This window comes from Bombus terrestris, chromosome 10 (genome assembly GCF_910591885.1).
Source record: "Bombus terrestris chromosome 10, iyBomTerr1.2, whole genome shotgun sequence".
Classification (NCBI taxonomy): domain Eukaryota; kingdom Metazoa; phylum Arthropoda; class Insecta; order Hymenoptera; family Apidae; genus Bombus; species Bombus terrestris.
Window position 1 is genome coordinate 10,246,283 of NC_063278.1, and position 18,049 is coordinate 10,264,331.

The 18,049-nt window shown below is 41.7% G+C and overlaps 1 protein-coding gene across 2 annotated transcripts in view; it reads left to right on the plus strand.

The window, feature by feature from the left end:
* The window catches only part of LOC100643455 (beta-1-syntrophin), a 348,794-nt gene extending 334,622 nt beyond the window's left edge, over positions 1–14,172 (plus strand). For both annotated transcript variants that reach the window (XM_003398124.4, XM_012312423.3), the window contains exons 6-8: positions 7,956–8,170; positions 8,929–9,146; positions 10,708–14,172. In XM_003398124.4, coding sequence (XP_003398172.1) covers positions 7,956–8,170; positions 8,929–9,146; positions 10,708–10,800 — 526 coding nt within the window. In that variant the 3' untranslated portion in view covers positions 10,801–14,172. The remainder of the gene's footprint in view (positions 1–7,955; positions 8,171–8,928; positions 9,147–10,707) is intronic.
* Positions 14,173–18,049: the final 3,877 nt, after the last annotated feature.

Sequence of the window (18,049 nt, forward strand, 5' to 3'; positions counted from 1 at the left end):
CTTCGTTATCGATGATGATCTTTCTCTACCGATACACAACTCAGTAAATTTCTCAGTGTGCACGTAGAAGAAGATTAGGAAAACGCAGAAATGAACACGAAGATTAATCAAAGGTCTATAGATTTATGGCAAACATATAAATATCCAGAGTATTTTCTATTGATTAGTTTCTAAATATAAAAAAGAAACAAAGTCCTTTAACAGCTATTATAATTGTCAACTCAAATGTTAATACATATTATAAAACTAGAATTTCAATAATTTCATTACAATTCATAATACATACATTCAATGTAGATTTCGTATGGGTTGAGTATATGCGCATTCGATGCTTTAGTTTGATAGGGAAACAGCCCCAAAAGGGTCTGGGTGTATGGCCCTTTGTTTTCGAGAAATTACATTCTTGGTGTAAAAATTTCTTACATGTCAAATGTCATACGTAAAATTGTAAAAATATATGGAAACGCTATAATAAATAAAATGGTAATAAATAAAATAAAAAAATAAATAAATCGAAATAAATTGAAAAAAATTAATCTTGAAAAAGTACAAAATATTCGAAGAATTTATAAAGTAAGATACAAACAGAGACTTATCATCTCTCCTTGTCAGCATTAGGACGATAATCATCATGATAATGATAATGAAACATAAAAGAGTATTATTGATATGAAATTCTATTTCATCGTTACTCTGTACTTTTTTCGTAAAAACAAATCTCGTGAAAAAGAACAGGATTCTGTCCGAGTCTCGGGCCATCTTGCGACATTCTTCTACGTTTTAACATACAACTAAATAAACGAGACGGAAAAACAGGCAGATGATCAGCGAAAGAAGCGCTGGAAGCAAAAACCGATGGAGTGCGGTCTGGTCCGTAAATTTTTCACGATCTGCCCATCGACCATCGGGAAACGCTGGTCTGTCCCTTATCAAAAATGCACTCCTGTTCCAGCGTTTTTTCATTTTTAATCAAGATCTGCTGGGCTGAGCCCATTGCCGCATCAAATTTTAATTCGGCTTAAACGCATCAACCAATCGGAGAATCCCAACGATAGCTGATCCTGCTTTCGGTTTGTCCGAATTTTCGCTGCAATATGATTTTCAAAAATTCGTATCCTTCTTTCATTTGAATCACACCGTATTACTTGTCTCTTGTCGAATTTCACGCTTGTATCTTCCATTGTAAAGCTTGTACGTATAAAGTATATCCTTCAAGATGTCAAAAGATACTGGCATACTCGTATATCTGTGTCACGAATAAACATTGCTCGGTGTACGTTCGACTTTTGAAAATTTTCGTCTGTTCAAGACTGTGCTATATACGTAATCATAGCATTAAATTTGTTTTAAAAGACGCCAATACGGTTCGAACAGTAAAATATAGTATTTCGTTTGACAAAGATAACTTGAATTCGAATGTCCCATGCATGCGTTCCATTTTTCTTAAACAATTAGAAAATGGTTAGCTTTTTATGATCTCAACACACTCGTTTCTGATGACACAATAAGCTTAATCGTGTTCTTCAACTTCAAAAACCGTGAAACTTAACGTGGTATTATCCCCGGGCGGACCTAATCTCCGTAACCCGATCATCGATCCGTTTATTTCACCGCGAAGAAGGCGAGACCCGACTTTTCCGAAAGTTTTCCGGACGTTGAGCGGTGGTCGATGCTGTCTCGTGTCCACTTTCAACCGTCTTTGGCCAAAAAACGAAGAAAACCGGCGGAAGCGATAGGAGAAAGGGAGAAGAGAGGGTTGGTTGAGAAAGAGGTGAGAGAAAGGGGGTGGTGGGGGTGGAAAGTGGAGCACCGAAAAGCTATTTCCGGTCGAGGAGGTCCGTATCGGGCCCACGGAGGTACGAAATGACCGACTTAAGGAAGTTTTACTGCGAGACAAACCGGAAGTGATTCGGCTACGACCGAAACACTTCTTCCTCCTCGTCTTCACAAGGGTAGAGAAGAAAGTTTACCCCTTCCAAGTTGCAAACGGCTTCTGCTTCGTCCCTTTTGGCCGGGATTACAGGCCTCGGACGAACATCCATTCTCGTTTAACGCCTTTATTTACCATCCGTTGCTTTTCCGTTTATCCCCGTCACCCCTCACCACCCTATTTTCTTCTTTTCTTTTCTACCCACCCCCGCCGGTACCTGTTCTATATTTCTCCTTGGACTTCTTAGCTTTGCGTTACGCCCGGCTATTCCTCTGTCCTATTTCTGCTGCTTCTGTTTCTTCGTTGACACTCGATTATCGTAGCTGAAGAGCAATCGTTTGGTTCTTCTTCTTCGCGCTTTCCCCTCGTCTTCTTTTTATTCCAGTTTGCTTTCGTTTCGCTGTTTGTTCGACTGACTGCTTAATTATTTCAATGACCACCTCGAAGCTCTCTACTGGAGTGCGCTCCGGCGGTATTCAGTCGATTTTTAGCTGTAATAATCGTCGACGAACGAGATTGCGAAGGTTGTTGTTTCATAAGTTAAGTCGGAATTAATTCATTTCCCCCATCTCTTCGACGTGATAATTCGTTTATTCCTGGATTCTTTGATATCTTTTAATACGTTCTTTTGCCTTCGTTGAAAACGAAAATTGTATGATATTTATATTTGGAGATATCGTGATCTCTGGCAGAATGAAGTGCAAAGCATACTTTACAGTCTTTGACGCGATTTAACAACAATATTTACGCGGTACTGCTTTCTTCCCACATCAACTTCGCTTTGATCATTGAGCCGATCGATTAACACTAGAACTACCGATAGTTAACACGAAGTTATTTCTACCAAAACCAATCAAAATGACTGGTCTTTAAAAAATACGTAATAATAGAATATTTTTATATTTATTAATTTATTACTTTCTTATAGAAGGAATTCCATGTTACATTTTTGGTATTATTAATCCATCTGGGACCATGATCCCTAAACGAAGCTTGACACATTTATAAAATTGTAGAACCAGTCATTTTGACTGTCGTGGTACCTCTAGTGTTGGCATTTAGCGATTTAGTGATCGATCCGGAATTTTCCTGATATCTGATATCATCATATTCAATGATACGTAGTAAAAATTTGAAAAACGTGTGGGAAGTTGTACAAAACGAAGAAACTGGTTAATTGGGGTTCGATAAACAAATTGCAAGACCCTTTTACACTTCGACAAATACCAGTCATTTTGACTGGTGTTGATATAAATAGCTTTGATACAAAATTATTCTGAGTTTAAATACATAGAAAACAAAATAAAATTCATTATATTATTCTTTTAGTTATCATTGCGAAAGTCATTACATCAGTATGGAAAGAAATATAACATGAAGTAGGAATTTTAAAATAAAATTGTAAAACCAGTCAATTTGACTGGTGTGGTAGTTCTAATGTTAATGTCAAACGTATTTCCGCTTATCGTACAAAGAACCCAATTATAAATGCGCGTGATAGCAACCAACATATGGATCTCGCGATGTTCACTGTCACAGGAAGAATTATTCATTTATTGTAATTAATACCGGTTATTATGCATTCCTGAAAAATCAAGCGAACCGACAACTGAAATCACAGTTTCCATCCAGCCAAAAACCACCCTCTACCCTCCATTATCGCGCTGATCGTAGTTACCGGAGCCGGGGACGATCGATGTCGATTGAAACGCGAGATCACGAGCCGAATCGTCGTTTGTTATTCACGATTCGTCGCAGCCATCCGCGATGCACGCGACGCAGCGTAATGCGTTCTGCCGCGTCTCGCGTGATTCCGAATCTCGCGGAAACTTTCCCCTTTCAGAGGCATTGACTATCAGAAGTGGGAAACGTTTCCGGGGCCAGGGAAAACCCGTCGAACGCGATCCGGGAGGAACGCCCGACCCTGGATTACACCCGGAGGAACTCATACGTTATTCGACGTGCGCACCGCTACTCTGTATAACGGGTGAACGCGAATAACCCATCCTTTCCGCACTGGTGAATCCGATAGCGTTACGTAACAAGTAGATCGTGAAGGTTTCGAGATCCAGTTTTAGTTCTGTGGATAAAAGAATTGGAAAGAAGTTGGATGTTCGTTGAAGAAGATTATCGGAAAGTATTTAGGAAAGTTATCGTGCTGCTTTTTTGCGGAATTAGAGATGTTTGAAGGTAAAGCGTAATTATTACACGATATTTTAAACAACAGAATTAACTGTTCTGGTCTAGCGACAGGCAAATTAACTTTAACCCTTTGCACTCCTATGTCGACTGTGCCTCGACATCAGTTTTTATCTCAGGAGTTCCTTTGTCGTGTCCCACTCGACATTCTTCCAGTCCCATTCTTTTTTTTTTTTGTGAAACGTGCGAAAGAAAACCAGGATTGCATCCTGGAAATTGTTTCAAGATACATCATACACTTAAAAATTACAAAATACAACGATAGTGTGGATAAAACTGGTATTTAAGTGAATTTCTTTTTTCCTTTATTTATTTAAATTGTCTTATTTCTTGGTTAAAGTAAATTTCAAATAAAACACTTAAAAGCGTTGGAAACTGCTGCTAACGAAATTGAAATAAAATTCAGTATGCAAAGGGTTAATATTCCTTCTCAAGTCAAGACTCGGTAATAGTAACGTCATCGGTAGAATCTGTAACACTGCTAACAAATACACCGACTAATTTGCCTTCTTTCACGAAGTAGAAGTCAAAGTATAAGAAAATTATATTGATGAACTGATACAAAATTTTTCCGTCTTTGTGCGACACTGATATTGCATATTGTACATTGATTGTCATATTTTACTGTCGTTCAGGTAAAATTTTGCGAAAATTTACGCAGTATGTACAATGATCTGAATGTTTCTTTTACTGTGCCCCTATTATTTTATCATATTATTGTAAAAAAGGTGTCCACCCGTTAATGAATAATTAATTTATTATTATTCTTATTATCGAATCGTCGATTGTATCTTCGTCGAGTCGTAAGTAAACACAGTTTTGAGGATCTATTTCTGTATACATACCGTATATGGTGTTGGTGAAATTAAAACGAAACTCGAATTACCGAAAGATGTAGTTTTCGGAAAATTAGAAATTTTTAAATATAGAGTGGAGTTGTTTAAATTATGACTATAATATAGTTGTGGCGGCTCTGGGCCACGGAACTTTCCAACGATTTCGCGGCACAAAGCGCTATACCTTTAATGCGTAAGGCCGACATGCCTAATGTACCATCGATACCCCACGGTTCTTTCGCCGAATATTCGGAAGAATGCATACGCGGCAACTGTCGCGGACATCTAATAAACGCGTGCGTAGTGAGGATATCGAGAGGCAACGAAGAAAAGAATCCGTTTGATTTCGAACCAAAGATTCTTTCTGCCCCGAGCTGCAAAGTGCGAAAGGTTAAGCGTCATAGCGAAGCAAACACAATTAGAGATACGAGATTATTGACTCTTGATACTTAATCGTTAATCGTTAATTGTTGTTAATCGTTAATCGTTAATTATTGATCGTGAGGTGGCATATGTGTCCGTAATGATTGTAGTTGCCGGCTGTAGATGTCGCTGCTGGGATACTGCTATTATTCTTCTATTTTTGATGCATGGAAGAAAAATAGGACTACCGGCGCCGGGAATCGAATCCGTGTCCCGAACGTTCGAAACCTAAGGCGCTAACAACTGCGCTACCGTGTCCGTTACTATTAGGTCATCCCATAAGTTCATTCCGTTTTTCGAGCGGTTATATATGTTAAGATTGTTTACATACCTTTCAGTTTCATGAAAAAATGTAATCCCCCTCCCGTTGTACATCTTCTTCCCATTTTTCAAGTGCATTGGTCCCTTATCGCCGTATGTTTATAAATCGACACATGAAATGTATACACAAAAGTCGGTACGAACTTATGGGATGACTTAATAATTAGTGTCGAGTGGCGGTATTTGTTGGCGAGTGCCGCCACAATCGTAAATTGTTGACTGCTGGTTGTTAATAGCTTAATAAACTTTTTTGTTGAACATCAAGAGTATTTCTTATGGGCACCTTCACCAACAACCACCTCATAGTTGACTATGATACTTGAAAATTCCTTTATTTTACGGAATAATTTCTCTGTTTTATGAACATGATTGACATTATCCGATGAAATGTAGAATACCAGATGAGGTATTCCAAAATTCGCATTTAAAGTCGCATTCAAATTTTACAATAAAACGATCGTCCCTTGCGGTGTGAAATTTTCTGCATCTCGACGACATCGATGACACGCAATCCTCCGTGGTGTCCATTTCTCCAAAACTATCCCATTATGCGAATCGCCCTTTTTCCACCTCTTCTCGCCGCATAGCCATTTTGGCCGGCATATTTTTTACCAACGTCCTCCCGAAAAATCTATAAATCTAACGAACGCGAGCTCCGCGTACGTCAGAACCATTCGTCAGCGGACAGATTGCAGAGCGTGGGGAGTTTGAAGAGAGCCTCTCCGGTGTCAGTCGGCTCCGTGCCACGCGCAATAAAGCCGCGAGCGATTTTTACGACGGAGGGTGGGTCGCACGAGGTAATTTACCCTGCAAGGTAGTTCACGCCGCACTGAATTCGCGTGTTCGTAAAAAAATTTCGCTTACGTTGAATTCAACCCTGTGCTGTTCGATCTCGACAACCGGGAGTGCTTCTAAATTCGCAACGATACCGATGAAATTTCCTCTTTATCCCCTTACCGGTGTTCTCGATTACCATCTGTTTCCCTAAATAAAGAACCTAATAATACAATAATAAAAGAAAGGGAACGAGCGAAATGAAAAGAAGAAGGGTGTTTTTTCGACCAGATGCGGAGAGACGCGATCACGAGGAAGAGCGTCAACGGGAGTCGTAAATTCCCGTTACGATCAGACAATCGACGCTACGAATTGATCGACCCCCTATTTCAATTAGGATAATAGAGGTGGTTTAATTAGTATAACACTTGATTAACGGTTCAAAGATAGTATATGTAGTATCGTGGACAAAAGGCCTAAGAGATATCGGGTAAACCATAAACAATGTCGCGAGAGCCGGAGCGCTGTTGGGCCCATCAATGTGTCGTCGATCCTTCAATTGAATAGTTTCGTAGAAAAAGCCTATGTGACCCTGGCCACGAGCGGTTGCGGAACATGTGCGTGATGGGCCTACGAAAAAACAAAGAGATGCTAAAACAGTCAGTGTCAGTGGAGAAGCCAGAGGGTGTGAGTTGCGTTGTCGAGATAGTGTTGAGAGAGATATTGAGATGTTAAGAGAGATAGAGAGAGAGCGTTGGATCTGTGGTGACGAGAGTTGCAAATTAACTATTGAGTTGTCTAAATTATAGTACGTTATTGTGATTAGTTCGTGTTAAACAACCATTGTTTTCTGTTTAATTAACATCTGTACAATCGATTCATTGTAAATAAATCATAGTTATATTTACGATACTACATATATATTTCCAACAACAACTCTGTAGAAAAGATATTTACGCTAGTGCGTAAGGTATAAGTTAAGTAGGTGAATGATTGAAAGGTGAAAACCCGGTAAAGAGATGTTGACTGTTCTAAAGTCGATGAATCAGTGCAGATATATTGATTGATCTGTAGTCGTAGATCCAGTGAAATCCGGTGACGATGCTGTTACAAAGGAAAACTCTTGTTCGGTGGTGATCACCACTGGTCGCTTGCGGGTGGAATTCTGGGAAACATGGAAAAACCCACGTTTCCCCAATTTCTATCTGATGGAGCAATAATCATAAGGAACCTCTTGACTCGAAGATGTTTTATGCCAATTGACGGACTTAACGGTAAATCAAAAAGCCTCGTTTTATGACAATTCCTTAAGATTATTGCGGCCCGCTTAATTCTATGTGCACACCTGGTGACCGCCTCGAACGTAAAGAGTCACCGAACGTAACAAAGGGCGTATCTTATTCTGCGGAGAGAAGAAGCGAGAAGAAGAAATTTGAGATTTCATTTTCGAATTTCGAATTTTATGCTTGCAGATTGGTGTCGTCACCAGCGAGACAGAACGAGGCAGGAAGTAGCAGTAGCGGTGCGACGCAGCACGCGGCCACGTTCGCGGTGCGAGTGGGCACGATCGACGGCGTCGTGACGCATCATCTGCGAGCCGAGACACGAAGGGATTTAGCTGCCTGGGCCAGGGCGATCGTTCAGGGTTGCCACGCGGCCGCCCACTCGTTACGTGAATATACAGTTCGTAAGTAATCTTTTGTTCGTTACTCAAGTGAAATAAAAGTCACTGTCAGAGATACGTCTCTTCCATACATCGTGATCTACTGACGAAATTTGCAGACTAGAGAAGCGTTAAAAATATTGATTGTTTATCTTGTAATTGGGAATAACAAAATAATGTATATATTGTAATTTTTAAAACAACGAATTGAAATTGTTAGAAATCGCGTTTCCATCCTTTTGTTTCACGTTTCATTTTCATCGAACAATTTCCTCTTTTTCTTTCTTTACGGTTTACGACTGATTGATGTTGTTTGGTCTAGCTCGATTTCATCGGATTATTTTTTATTTTGCGATCGATTCGCTATTGTTTAATTTAGCTCGGTTTTATTAAAGCACTTCATTGTTTGCCATCGACGCGATTCAGGTGACTTTCACTATAGTCGGTGACATGGTTTTATTGCAGGATTGTTCTCCCACAATCGCGACTGGTGCTATGTAATTTAGCTCGACTTTATCAAAGAATTCTTATTTCGCTCGCAATCCGCCCGACCACCGTGCTTTCGTATTCTCGTTTCATGCATCCACTATCCAGCAAAAATTTCAAAATTTGATGCCGTGGTGCACTACTAATCTCGTTATTAATTGGAAAAATTAATTACGCTAATATTTCTTCCTGTCAAATTTTGGGAAACGCCTTGCGATTCTACATTTTTCGTCTTTAACGTGCACTGGCGCTAGATAAAATTCTAATTATCAATCTCGCTTTTTGTTTGTTCAAAGGGTGCACGTGGCAAGGAAAGGCCTGTCAGCTGGTCGTGAACCACGAAGATGGTTTCGCGTTGTTCGCAGCTGGAACCAGAGGCGTAGGAGGTAACGGGGTGAGTCCAAGTTCATCTCCGACTCCTCTCTGGCGAAGATCCTTTGATAAACTGAGGATGTCCGCGGACGACGGGGCGCGTCTACTGTGGCTCGACTTTGGCGGCGAGGATGGCGAGATTGTGAGTGACGTCCGACAGAAAATTTGCTTATTAATAGCCTTTATTAAGCGCTCTAAAATTTCTGCTCTATCAAGTTCCTTAAAAATCCGATATCACTCTGACATTCGCTTAAAAATAACATTCCATGTAAAAATCGTAGAGCGAAGTCCATTTCTGGGGACTTTATCGTTATCGAAGTTACTCGAGGAATAAAAGAAAGATTTTAATAGAATCTTGTCGGAAAGGGGAAGAATCTGTGAGGTTAAAAAATAGCCGATAAATCTTTGAAAGTCTGTAGAAATAATCTGGCATAGACGATCTTGTGGTAATTTTCCACTTCTTCCGTTTTTCCACCGAGCGCCGCTTCGAACGAACTCGAGCAACAGCGCAGCACACGACGTTACAAGATGACGAAGTATTGAATTTTTGAATCGTCCCCATCTAAAAAGCTAAGAAACGTAACTTATCATATTTCTCCCTTGTACTCTTCCTGCAATCTCATTCTAAACGACTATTATTCGTGTTTTAATGTTACCACGATTTTTTTACGAGCTTCCGCGAACAAAAGAGAATTAACGGGAAATATATCTATCTGGAGCTGACGTGTTCGATAATAACGCGACGCGTTTCGTCTCGCGATCGGGAGGAAGAATTTCATTGTGCAACGAGAAAAAGAAGGCTTCCTTTCTGCCGTCGGCCATGGTATTGAGAATTTTAATTGACTCCACCTAGACTATCGAGATTATTATCTTGGACGAGAGGCGGAGATATCGTGAAAAAGAGGACTGTGCACCGAGTAATCCCATTGTGCTCGTCACTTTGAAAGAGCCCTTGATGCCGGAGCACGATACCGTAGAATACGTATTTTACATCTTTCCCAAACACCGTCGTCCGGTTCTCTCCCGCTGTTCAATGGCCATTCATAACGCTCCGGCCTTCTGGAAGCCAGGAGGATGGGTGTCACGGGGGTTGGGCGTGGGCCAGGGGGGCGGAGGGTGAGAAAAAGCATCGAGGTAGAATTTCCCGCGACAGACGTCACGATGGAAAAATTATTCCGCTCTCGAGCTGCCTCTGAAGCGAAACCGCAAATGGAGAATCCTCCGGATCGTTTCTCCTTGGAATTTTTTATTAAGCGACCGACCGGCCGCGATCTCCTCCCGCACCCGGAAGAAACAATAACCCGTCGATTGGTTCTATTTTCAATTTGACGTGGAAGGTCGCGAGACTAAATAAACGTTTCATTGTCTATATCGATCGTGAAAAAGTAGATGATGTAATTTTTGTCGAATGGATCGAAAGAAACGAAAAGAACGTCGTTTTTTTGGTGAAAAATTCTATTACAAATCCCTAGAATCAGGTTTTGACTGAGATATCAATTTATAAAATAAAAAGAAAACGATGAATTATTGGTTTAGTTGAACTAGATGCTCATCTAGGAGAGACAATTTAGAGCTGCTCTTACTTTTCATTCGTTTTGTTAATTGATACTGTACTTGATATTACTTGGTAAATGTGTAGTAATCGTAATAAAACGTACAGTTATCGCAATTTATTTAAGGATGGTCGATTGCCAAAATTCCAGGAGCTGGACCTCGAGAGCTGTCCCAAGCCGATCGTGTTCGTCCTCCACAACTTTCTCTCGGCGAAGATCCACCGGCTTGGCCTGAGCGCATAGGGGTACGAGGGGGCCCCCACGGAGGCCCCCGACCTGCCGCCCCACACCACCAGGTCCGTCACCAGCGTCTTCCTTCACTGAGCTCTTCGAATTGCTCAGAAACACAAGGAGGAAGAGAAAAAGAGGAGGAGAGAGGAAAAGAGGAGGGTGGCAGGCAGGAACGACGAAGAAAAAATTATTCGACGGACCAGAGGAAGAGACACAACACACAGTTTTCATCCGGAAGTCGCGATATCCCTATTGTAGGACAACTACGCTCTTCCTTATTTCCATTGAAACGAAGACGATCGTACGACGGTGTACGAGCGAGCTGTGCAGACACTCTTCGTCGCGAAAGACAGAAAGAAAGTATAATATAAACCGGGTAACGACGATGGAGAGAAGAGTAGCGGGTTGATCGTTAACTCGAAGCCATCCAACGCGCGATTTTGCCGGAAAGTTATCCGAACACGCAACAAGTAGGTTAGAAGGAAGCGGAGGAAGGTCCGCTGCTGGGAGTCGTAACTAATCAACGCGCCTAAGTAACCGATTAAACCTATCTACCTAAACTAAAGAACAAAATGAAAAAAACCGCTATATAACGAACGAAAGAAAACGAGAGAAAGAGAAAAAGAGAGAGAGAGAGAGAGAGAATAAGAGAACGAGTGGGTGTATTTAAGAGAAGGTGAAAGAAGTCTCTGATCGAACGTTCGATTTCGGAGAAAGCTAATCAATTACTGTCCAACCGCCGCCCGTTCGCTCTACCACGGAGGATCGACTGACCCTGGGGCTTCGACCTCTCCTCCACGCCGCCGCGACAGACGAACAACTTCCTTCCTCCTGGGTATAAATAAAGAGGGAAGAAAATGGAAAAGACGGAGGAAGGTTTGGAAGAACCGACGACCAAGTAAAGTTGTCGTATCGTGGCTAAAAGTTTCGTAACGTCGAACGAAAGCGACTTTAAAGAGTTCGTGGACGTTGATCTCCGTCGGAGTACCGGCTGATGGCGAAACTTTCCGACGGCAGGCGTCTCCTTTTCATCCCGCTCTTCGATATTTATGTGGATTTCGTTACGCGAGAACAGGCGCGAGTTATTCGCCATCGACTGGTACTACTCGTGTCTTGGAGTTCCTTCGAAGAATTTATCGCCTATGAAAATTCGGCTACGCTCTGTTCGCGGTTGAAAGAAAATGGCATGTTTCCTGTATAGTGGAAAATTTTGTAAAGGCGGAGAGGCGAAACGTGGATCAACAGGGTCGATAGAGCAACGGACGCGCGTTAATAGTTGTTTTGTACGATTCGTATTCTTAACGCGAGTAAATGTAAGATGCCAAGAAACGTCGATGTGTGTACTGGTTAGCCGCGACTCCTGTCGATCTCGCCTAGTTCCTCGCGGAGATAACTGACGGATAAACGAAAGCCCTCGCTTCCATTCGTCGCTTCCATCTCACCTCTGTTTGCTTCGAATTATTTCGATCCTCTCTCTTCGTAAACTTAAGCCATCCTTCAGCTTGCAACATCGAAGTTTCCCATCAGAGAGGGAACTCTCGAACTGTAAATAAACCGTCGTGTAACTCATCTAATGCCCTAGTTTCAATATCCGTCGTACGATCCGCGGGTACCGCGGGAACCCAACAACAAACCCGTGACTTTGAACAACCAAACGTCTGAGAACAAAGGTTGAAGATCGTCCAGACAGGGGACGAATTGCCATCGAAAGACCGAGTTATCCCACGGGGTGGGCGTGAATCGACGGTGAAACGGCGGAGTTATTCGCATTACGAGTACTGCTGCGAATTATCGATGCCGAGAGAGATATGAGTGTTATCCGTGTAAGAGTCGAGCATTCCTTTTCATCCGTTCTATAGAGGAGAGATATAATCGGCGACGATTGTCGAGGAGAAAAGGTTGGTCGAAGGAGGCCGTGCGATAATAAGAATTTCGACGTTAAGTAGAACATATCAACGAAGCCACGTACCATTGATTGTGTCCGTTTCGTCGTATGCCATTGTCGTTCCTTTCGCGGTGAAACGAGTCAGAGCACATCTATTTAAAAGAGGAAGATTGGTTTCTTGTCGCTTGGCAATCTGTTCTCGCGTTTGTATATAGATACAGCGATCAGACGAAGAATCGTGACATCGACGATGGGCAGATAGCACAAAGTGTCCGCGTTTCTTCGATCTTATAAGAAGGTTGAAGGGTTGTTTAGCGTAATACGAAACTCTCGTGAGTCGATTGTGTGTTGTAGATTTTTCGTGTGAATGATACGTACGGTCACGAAACGACGCGATTAACCTCGACATGATCGCTCGTGATCTAACGTGGATCGTTGGTCCTGAGGTTCGGTGTTAAAGAGAAATCGCGACGATTTGTGAATACACGCGAATCCACGCTTATTGTCGATAATAGTCGCGAGGTGAAACGATCGTTCGCGGGCTTAATAAGTACCGGCGCTTGTCAAAGTGGTTGGTCATGGACAGCATTTAACGCGTTAAAACGATCGGCAGGAACACGAGGATCCGACAGACTGACCCGGATCAACCGCATTACCCGTACGATCAACGATTCGACCCAATTTTTACCACAATTTCGTAGCAACTATTGAAATTGGCTGGAACGCGACGAGGAACTCAATTTCACAAGCGTGTCATAGTGAATCACCAGGGGACGACGGTCGCCTATGACACATCGAGAAACGAAGATAAAGAGATCGCTGGTGGTTTCGTCGTGGGTCCGAGCGAAATTATAAATAAATCGAAATAAAGAACGAGGCTCAAGTTTGCCGCGTTTATCGCTGTTAAATGCGAAAATCGGCTTGAAACGCGATCCTGGTACTAGGATTCGTCTGTCAGATTTTGAGCGTAATGAGAAACGAGGCCGTCTCGTTGGTTCGAAACGGGCTACCTCCCCCCCGCGTGGAAATTAACGAAAGTAGAAAAACCTGTAAATGAGCGAACATGTCGGGCGAATTAATCGAACGATTTCGTCGACAGAGAGAATCCTGCGAAAGGAACGCGAGAACGTATTTACACATACACACACCGGCACGTATACACACACAAACAGAGAAACACGTACACCCGCCTAGGGAACGAGGTAAACGTCATTAAACGCGAGAAATAAGTTCGCAACATCGACGAGAATTAATTCAGTTTGAAAGGATTTGCGCGTAAACTGTGTATTTTTCTAATGATTTTTGGACGAAGCCAGTCGCTAGGCTCGTTCTTCGTTTTTTGATTGTCCTTCTTTTTCTTTTCTTCATCGCCCTCCCAAAACCATCGATAGGAGTGAAACGGGACACACGGTCCTCCTGCGTTTTCATTTCTCTCTAGGTTTAAGAGAACGTTAACGTGTATATCTATGAGTTACCAAATAAATGAGACGGTTAGAAAATTGGCGTTGTTAATCATTTTCTCCTAGATGGTTTCTTTCAAAAATACGATTTCAATAAAATTATAGGATCGAGCTTGAAGATTTGAGCTTTGGACAATGGCGTTCGAGGTAAGTTGACTACATTGTCAATCGCAATAATCTGTCGTGCAGCTACAGTTTATCCTTTCCCCTATTCGAAGAGATATAAACTACTACTTAAAAAAAGAGAAGAAGAATCTGCGTGTTTAAGAATATCCCATATTTGAAAAAGAAAATTGGCAAATATATTAGTAATAAGACTTGAGTCCTGATTTCAATATTATACATAGAAGAAACTTTTAAAAATTGCTAATTCTTCGATCCTTCGAACAGAGGGTTAGTACAAAGTATGCATAGCTTGAAAACGTTTCCTTTTCTACGATCCATCGAATATTCGCGATCGAAAGACGCACGGTCGACGACGAATTCGAAAGGAATCTCGGCCAGACGCGACAGCAAGGAGAAACTTTTAAGACTTTGTCATTTTTATCGGCGAACCCGATATCCGGAGTCGGTGATTGGCTCGCAAAACTTTTCTGATCTGTCTTCCGTCCGCCTGCAGCGGTTCCCTGTATACTTCCACCCTTGAATCACCCATTCTTACCCCAAGTACCTTATACGTAAATCACACGGACGCTTTGAGACACCCGTTATAACGTGAACTTTTGACTAACTTTATCTGGCAAGACAATGGCCGTACCTTTTTGGAATTCTGGCGTGAAATAATCTGATGGTAGAAAATTTCGACGACACATTGCTCATAATATATATTTTTAATATATAGACATACATAATAAAAAAAGAAAACAAGCTCGTTAAAGTGAGAATGAAAATGAACATTATTCCACGACAATTATTTTAATAATTAAACGCCATGGGGCTGTTAATGTTTGTCCGAGAAAATAAGGTAAATATCGGTATGTCTTATTTAAGAGAGAAATTATTTCATTAATTCTATTTAATGGAAGGAACGAGATCATGATTGTTTCATTGTTTCTCCAACAACTCCATTATCCATCATTAAAGCCGCTTGTTCCTCTGTTCGTTACTTCGTTACCGATGATACAAGCTGGCTGTTGGCCGGTCATTTTTAACGAGTCCGGCCGGGCTAGAGCTCGTAACGCGCATTGAAATTTAAAATAAACCCGTGACTTCGTGATGAGTCAGTGATATCTAATTAACAAGGATCGGGGAAATTTAGAACTCCATGGAGGAGCGGACAGAACAGAGGCGTATTGAAATTTCAAGGCAATTTTAAAGTTCCAAAAGATACGGAACCAAAGTGATTTAATTCATCTCGTTACTGCGTTATATCGATTGATTGTTATTTAAATACTAACCGTTGCAAATTAACAAGATCATGCACTCTTGCTGCTAGTTAACCGAGAGTGGCGCTTTGACTGGTAATCAGACAACTAGCAATCGAACGATGACACACAAATGATGCTTTTTGCGTGGCATAAAATCACGGAATATTATATTAATGTTCCATCAAACCAATCCGCTGCAACGAAGCAATTAACACTTTACCGACTGATAGCCAATCGGTTTTTTTGTCACCGACGCTTACCGATCGACAGCCTATTAATCGGCTTTTTATCGCCAACCATTTTTCTCATTATTTGAGCAATGATTTGTTATTTAGTACGAAGGTACCTTTCTCAGTTGAATCAGTTGCGTTGCTTTGTAAGCTCCCACAGTTTTATACCAATTTTAAAAACTTAACGTTCACGATGAACGAAAAGAATTGAAGAATTGGAGAGCCTAAACCGAAACAGAACCGGCGCCAGGGAGAATCTGCGCCTGAGCTGCCGGTCGGACGTGCGTGTGCTGTTGAACCGCCAGCGTTCGGTAAAGTGTTAATAAAGCACGTGCCGTTAATTTTATATACATGAAACTGATATCGTGTCTAATTCCACATGTTTTGCTAAAACGATTTCTAACGTGACAATAAAGGTAGAAAAATACTTTGGGCGCGTACAATTTAACTCACGTAATGCCGCGTATAAATGAAGAAGGAACGCGTCGAGTGAGAATTTTCAATTATTATTCGATTACGTAGACCCTCGGACGTGCCTGGCTGATTAAAAATCGGGAAGACACGAATTCCTGCAACGGGTATCGAGAGTGACACGATAAGTCGTGGAAGTAGCCAGCATGGACTAGGATATTTACAACGTGCCGGGCCGCGATAACGTAACCCCTTCGTTTCATAGCGACTCGTTTCTATTCCACCGGCCAACCCTAATCCCAAGGCCACGCCTCGCGCGGCAGAACGTTCTAAAGATTATAAAAGCGGACTAACAGCCGCGTATAATTCACCTTTGTTATCCCGCATCATGGAAAGCCGTAATGATACGTTTATTCCATAGAATTTCACCTCTGTAGCCCAACGCCGTCGCGGTTCTCGCAATTATAGCGTATACGGCCCTTTGGCGAACATAAGAGCCATGAAAATAATAAATTGTTCCGTATACGTGAGAAAAAAAATCACGTCAGACGGCGAAAGAGAGAGAGGGAAGGAGAAGATATACAATTTTGGTTGGTGTAATTTAACGCTAGAATTCTAGTAATTAAAAATACGAGGTATGCTGTGTAATTTTATGATTCGATGTTATGGCGAGTCTCGTGTTTCTCAACTGGCTTATGCTCCTCGTCAATTTACCATCATATTCCTGAAATAACCTCTGACTAGGATAACGATAATGATATCGTTTTTCCGTGTATTTTCCGTGCATAGTGGCCATCAAATCGAAACTACGCGAAGATTTTAATTATTCTTCAGCTTTCTGGTGAAATTGAGCCGCACGAGCGAATGCTAATAAGTATCGAATAATCACCGGGCAGCGAACGTGTATGCATTTACGAAGATGTGCAGATGATCATATTTCAATGGTAAAAACGTGAAAATAGTGTGCGAGAGTGAAACGTTCTGATGAGAACGATCGTGATCTCAGGTGTTCGAAGCAAAACGTGTTCCAGTATATGAATAATGAAAACGGTAATGGTTCGAACTAGGAGACTTCTAATTGAGGTAATAGATTTTCGATCAGGATCGAGCGTGTAATTCTCCGATTCGCGTAAGTTTGGCGCGCGGAAAATATGCAAATCGAGATAAAACGGCGATCCTTCATTTTCCATTCGTATCGATTTATGCTTCTAATTTCGTGAATATTAATGAGTGATTGACAAGCGTACAAGGAAGAACACGATAGAATCATATTTCTCTTGATTTTTCGGCTTTGAAGTTGCTTCTTAATAGAACGTAACACTTGTGAAACGCACAAAAATACTGCGTATTTAATCCGGAACCCAATAAAATCAGGTCGTAAAATATAGAACCGATTGACAGAGTATTAAACCGAATAAAATTACTTGCGCATAAGGAATAGAAACGATTCATGGCGTGGCTCTGTTCGATAATTAAATTATTGAAATAATTCGGATTCGTGCGGAAAGTCGATTCAACGTTTCACAGCGTGAAAGTAGAACAAAATCCCGTTGGTCCGAGCGGATTTTAATCCGATTCAAATAAAATATCCCGATTTCCAGCGATAATAATCCTGTCCCATGCTATCGTTGGATAGCACTTTTTCTGGGCGCAGATCTCGACGTGCCGAAAGGCTCGTCGGCTCCGATCAATTCTCAGCGACGTTCACCTGCATCCTATCAGAGAAAAACGCGCGCGAATCGTGCAGTTTTACGCGGCCAGCTTTTCCAGAAAAGGTGATCGACCGACGCCACGGTTCCAGGGCTTTACCTTGACTGGCGATGCTGGCTGCGCGATAATTCCACGCTTTTTGTCGGCTCGGTTGCACGGAAGCCCTGGCAAGAAACGTTCGATCGAAATGCAAATTTC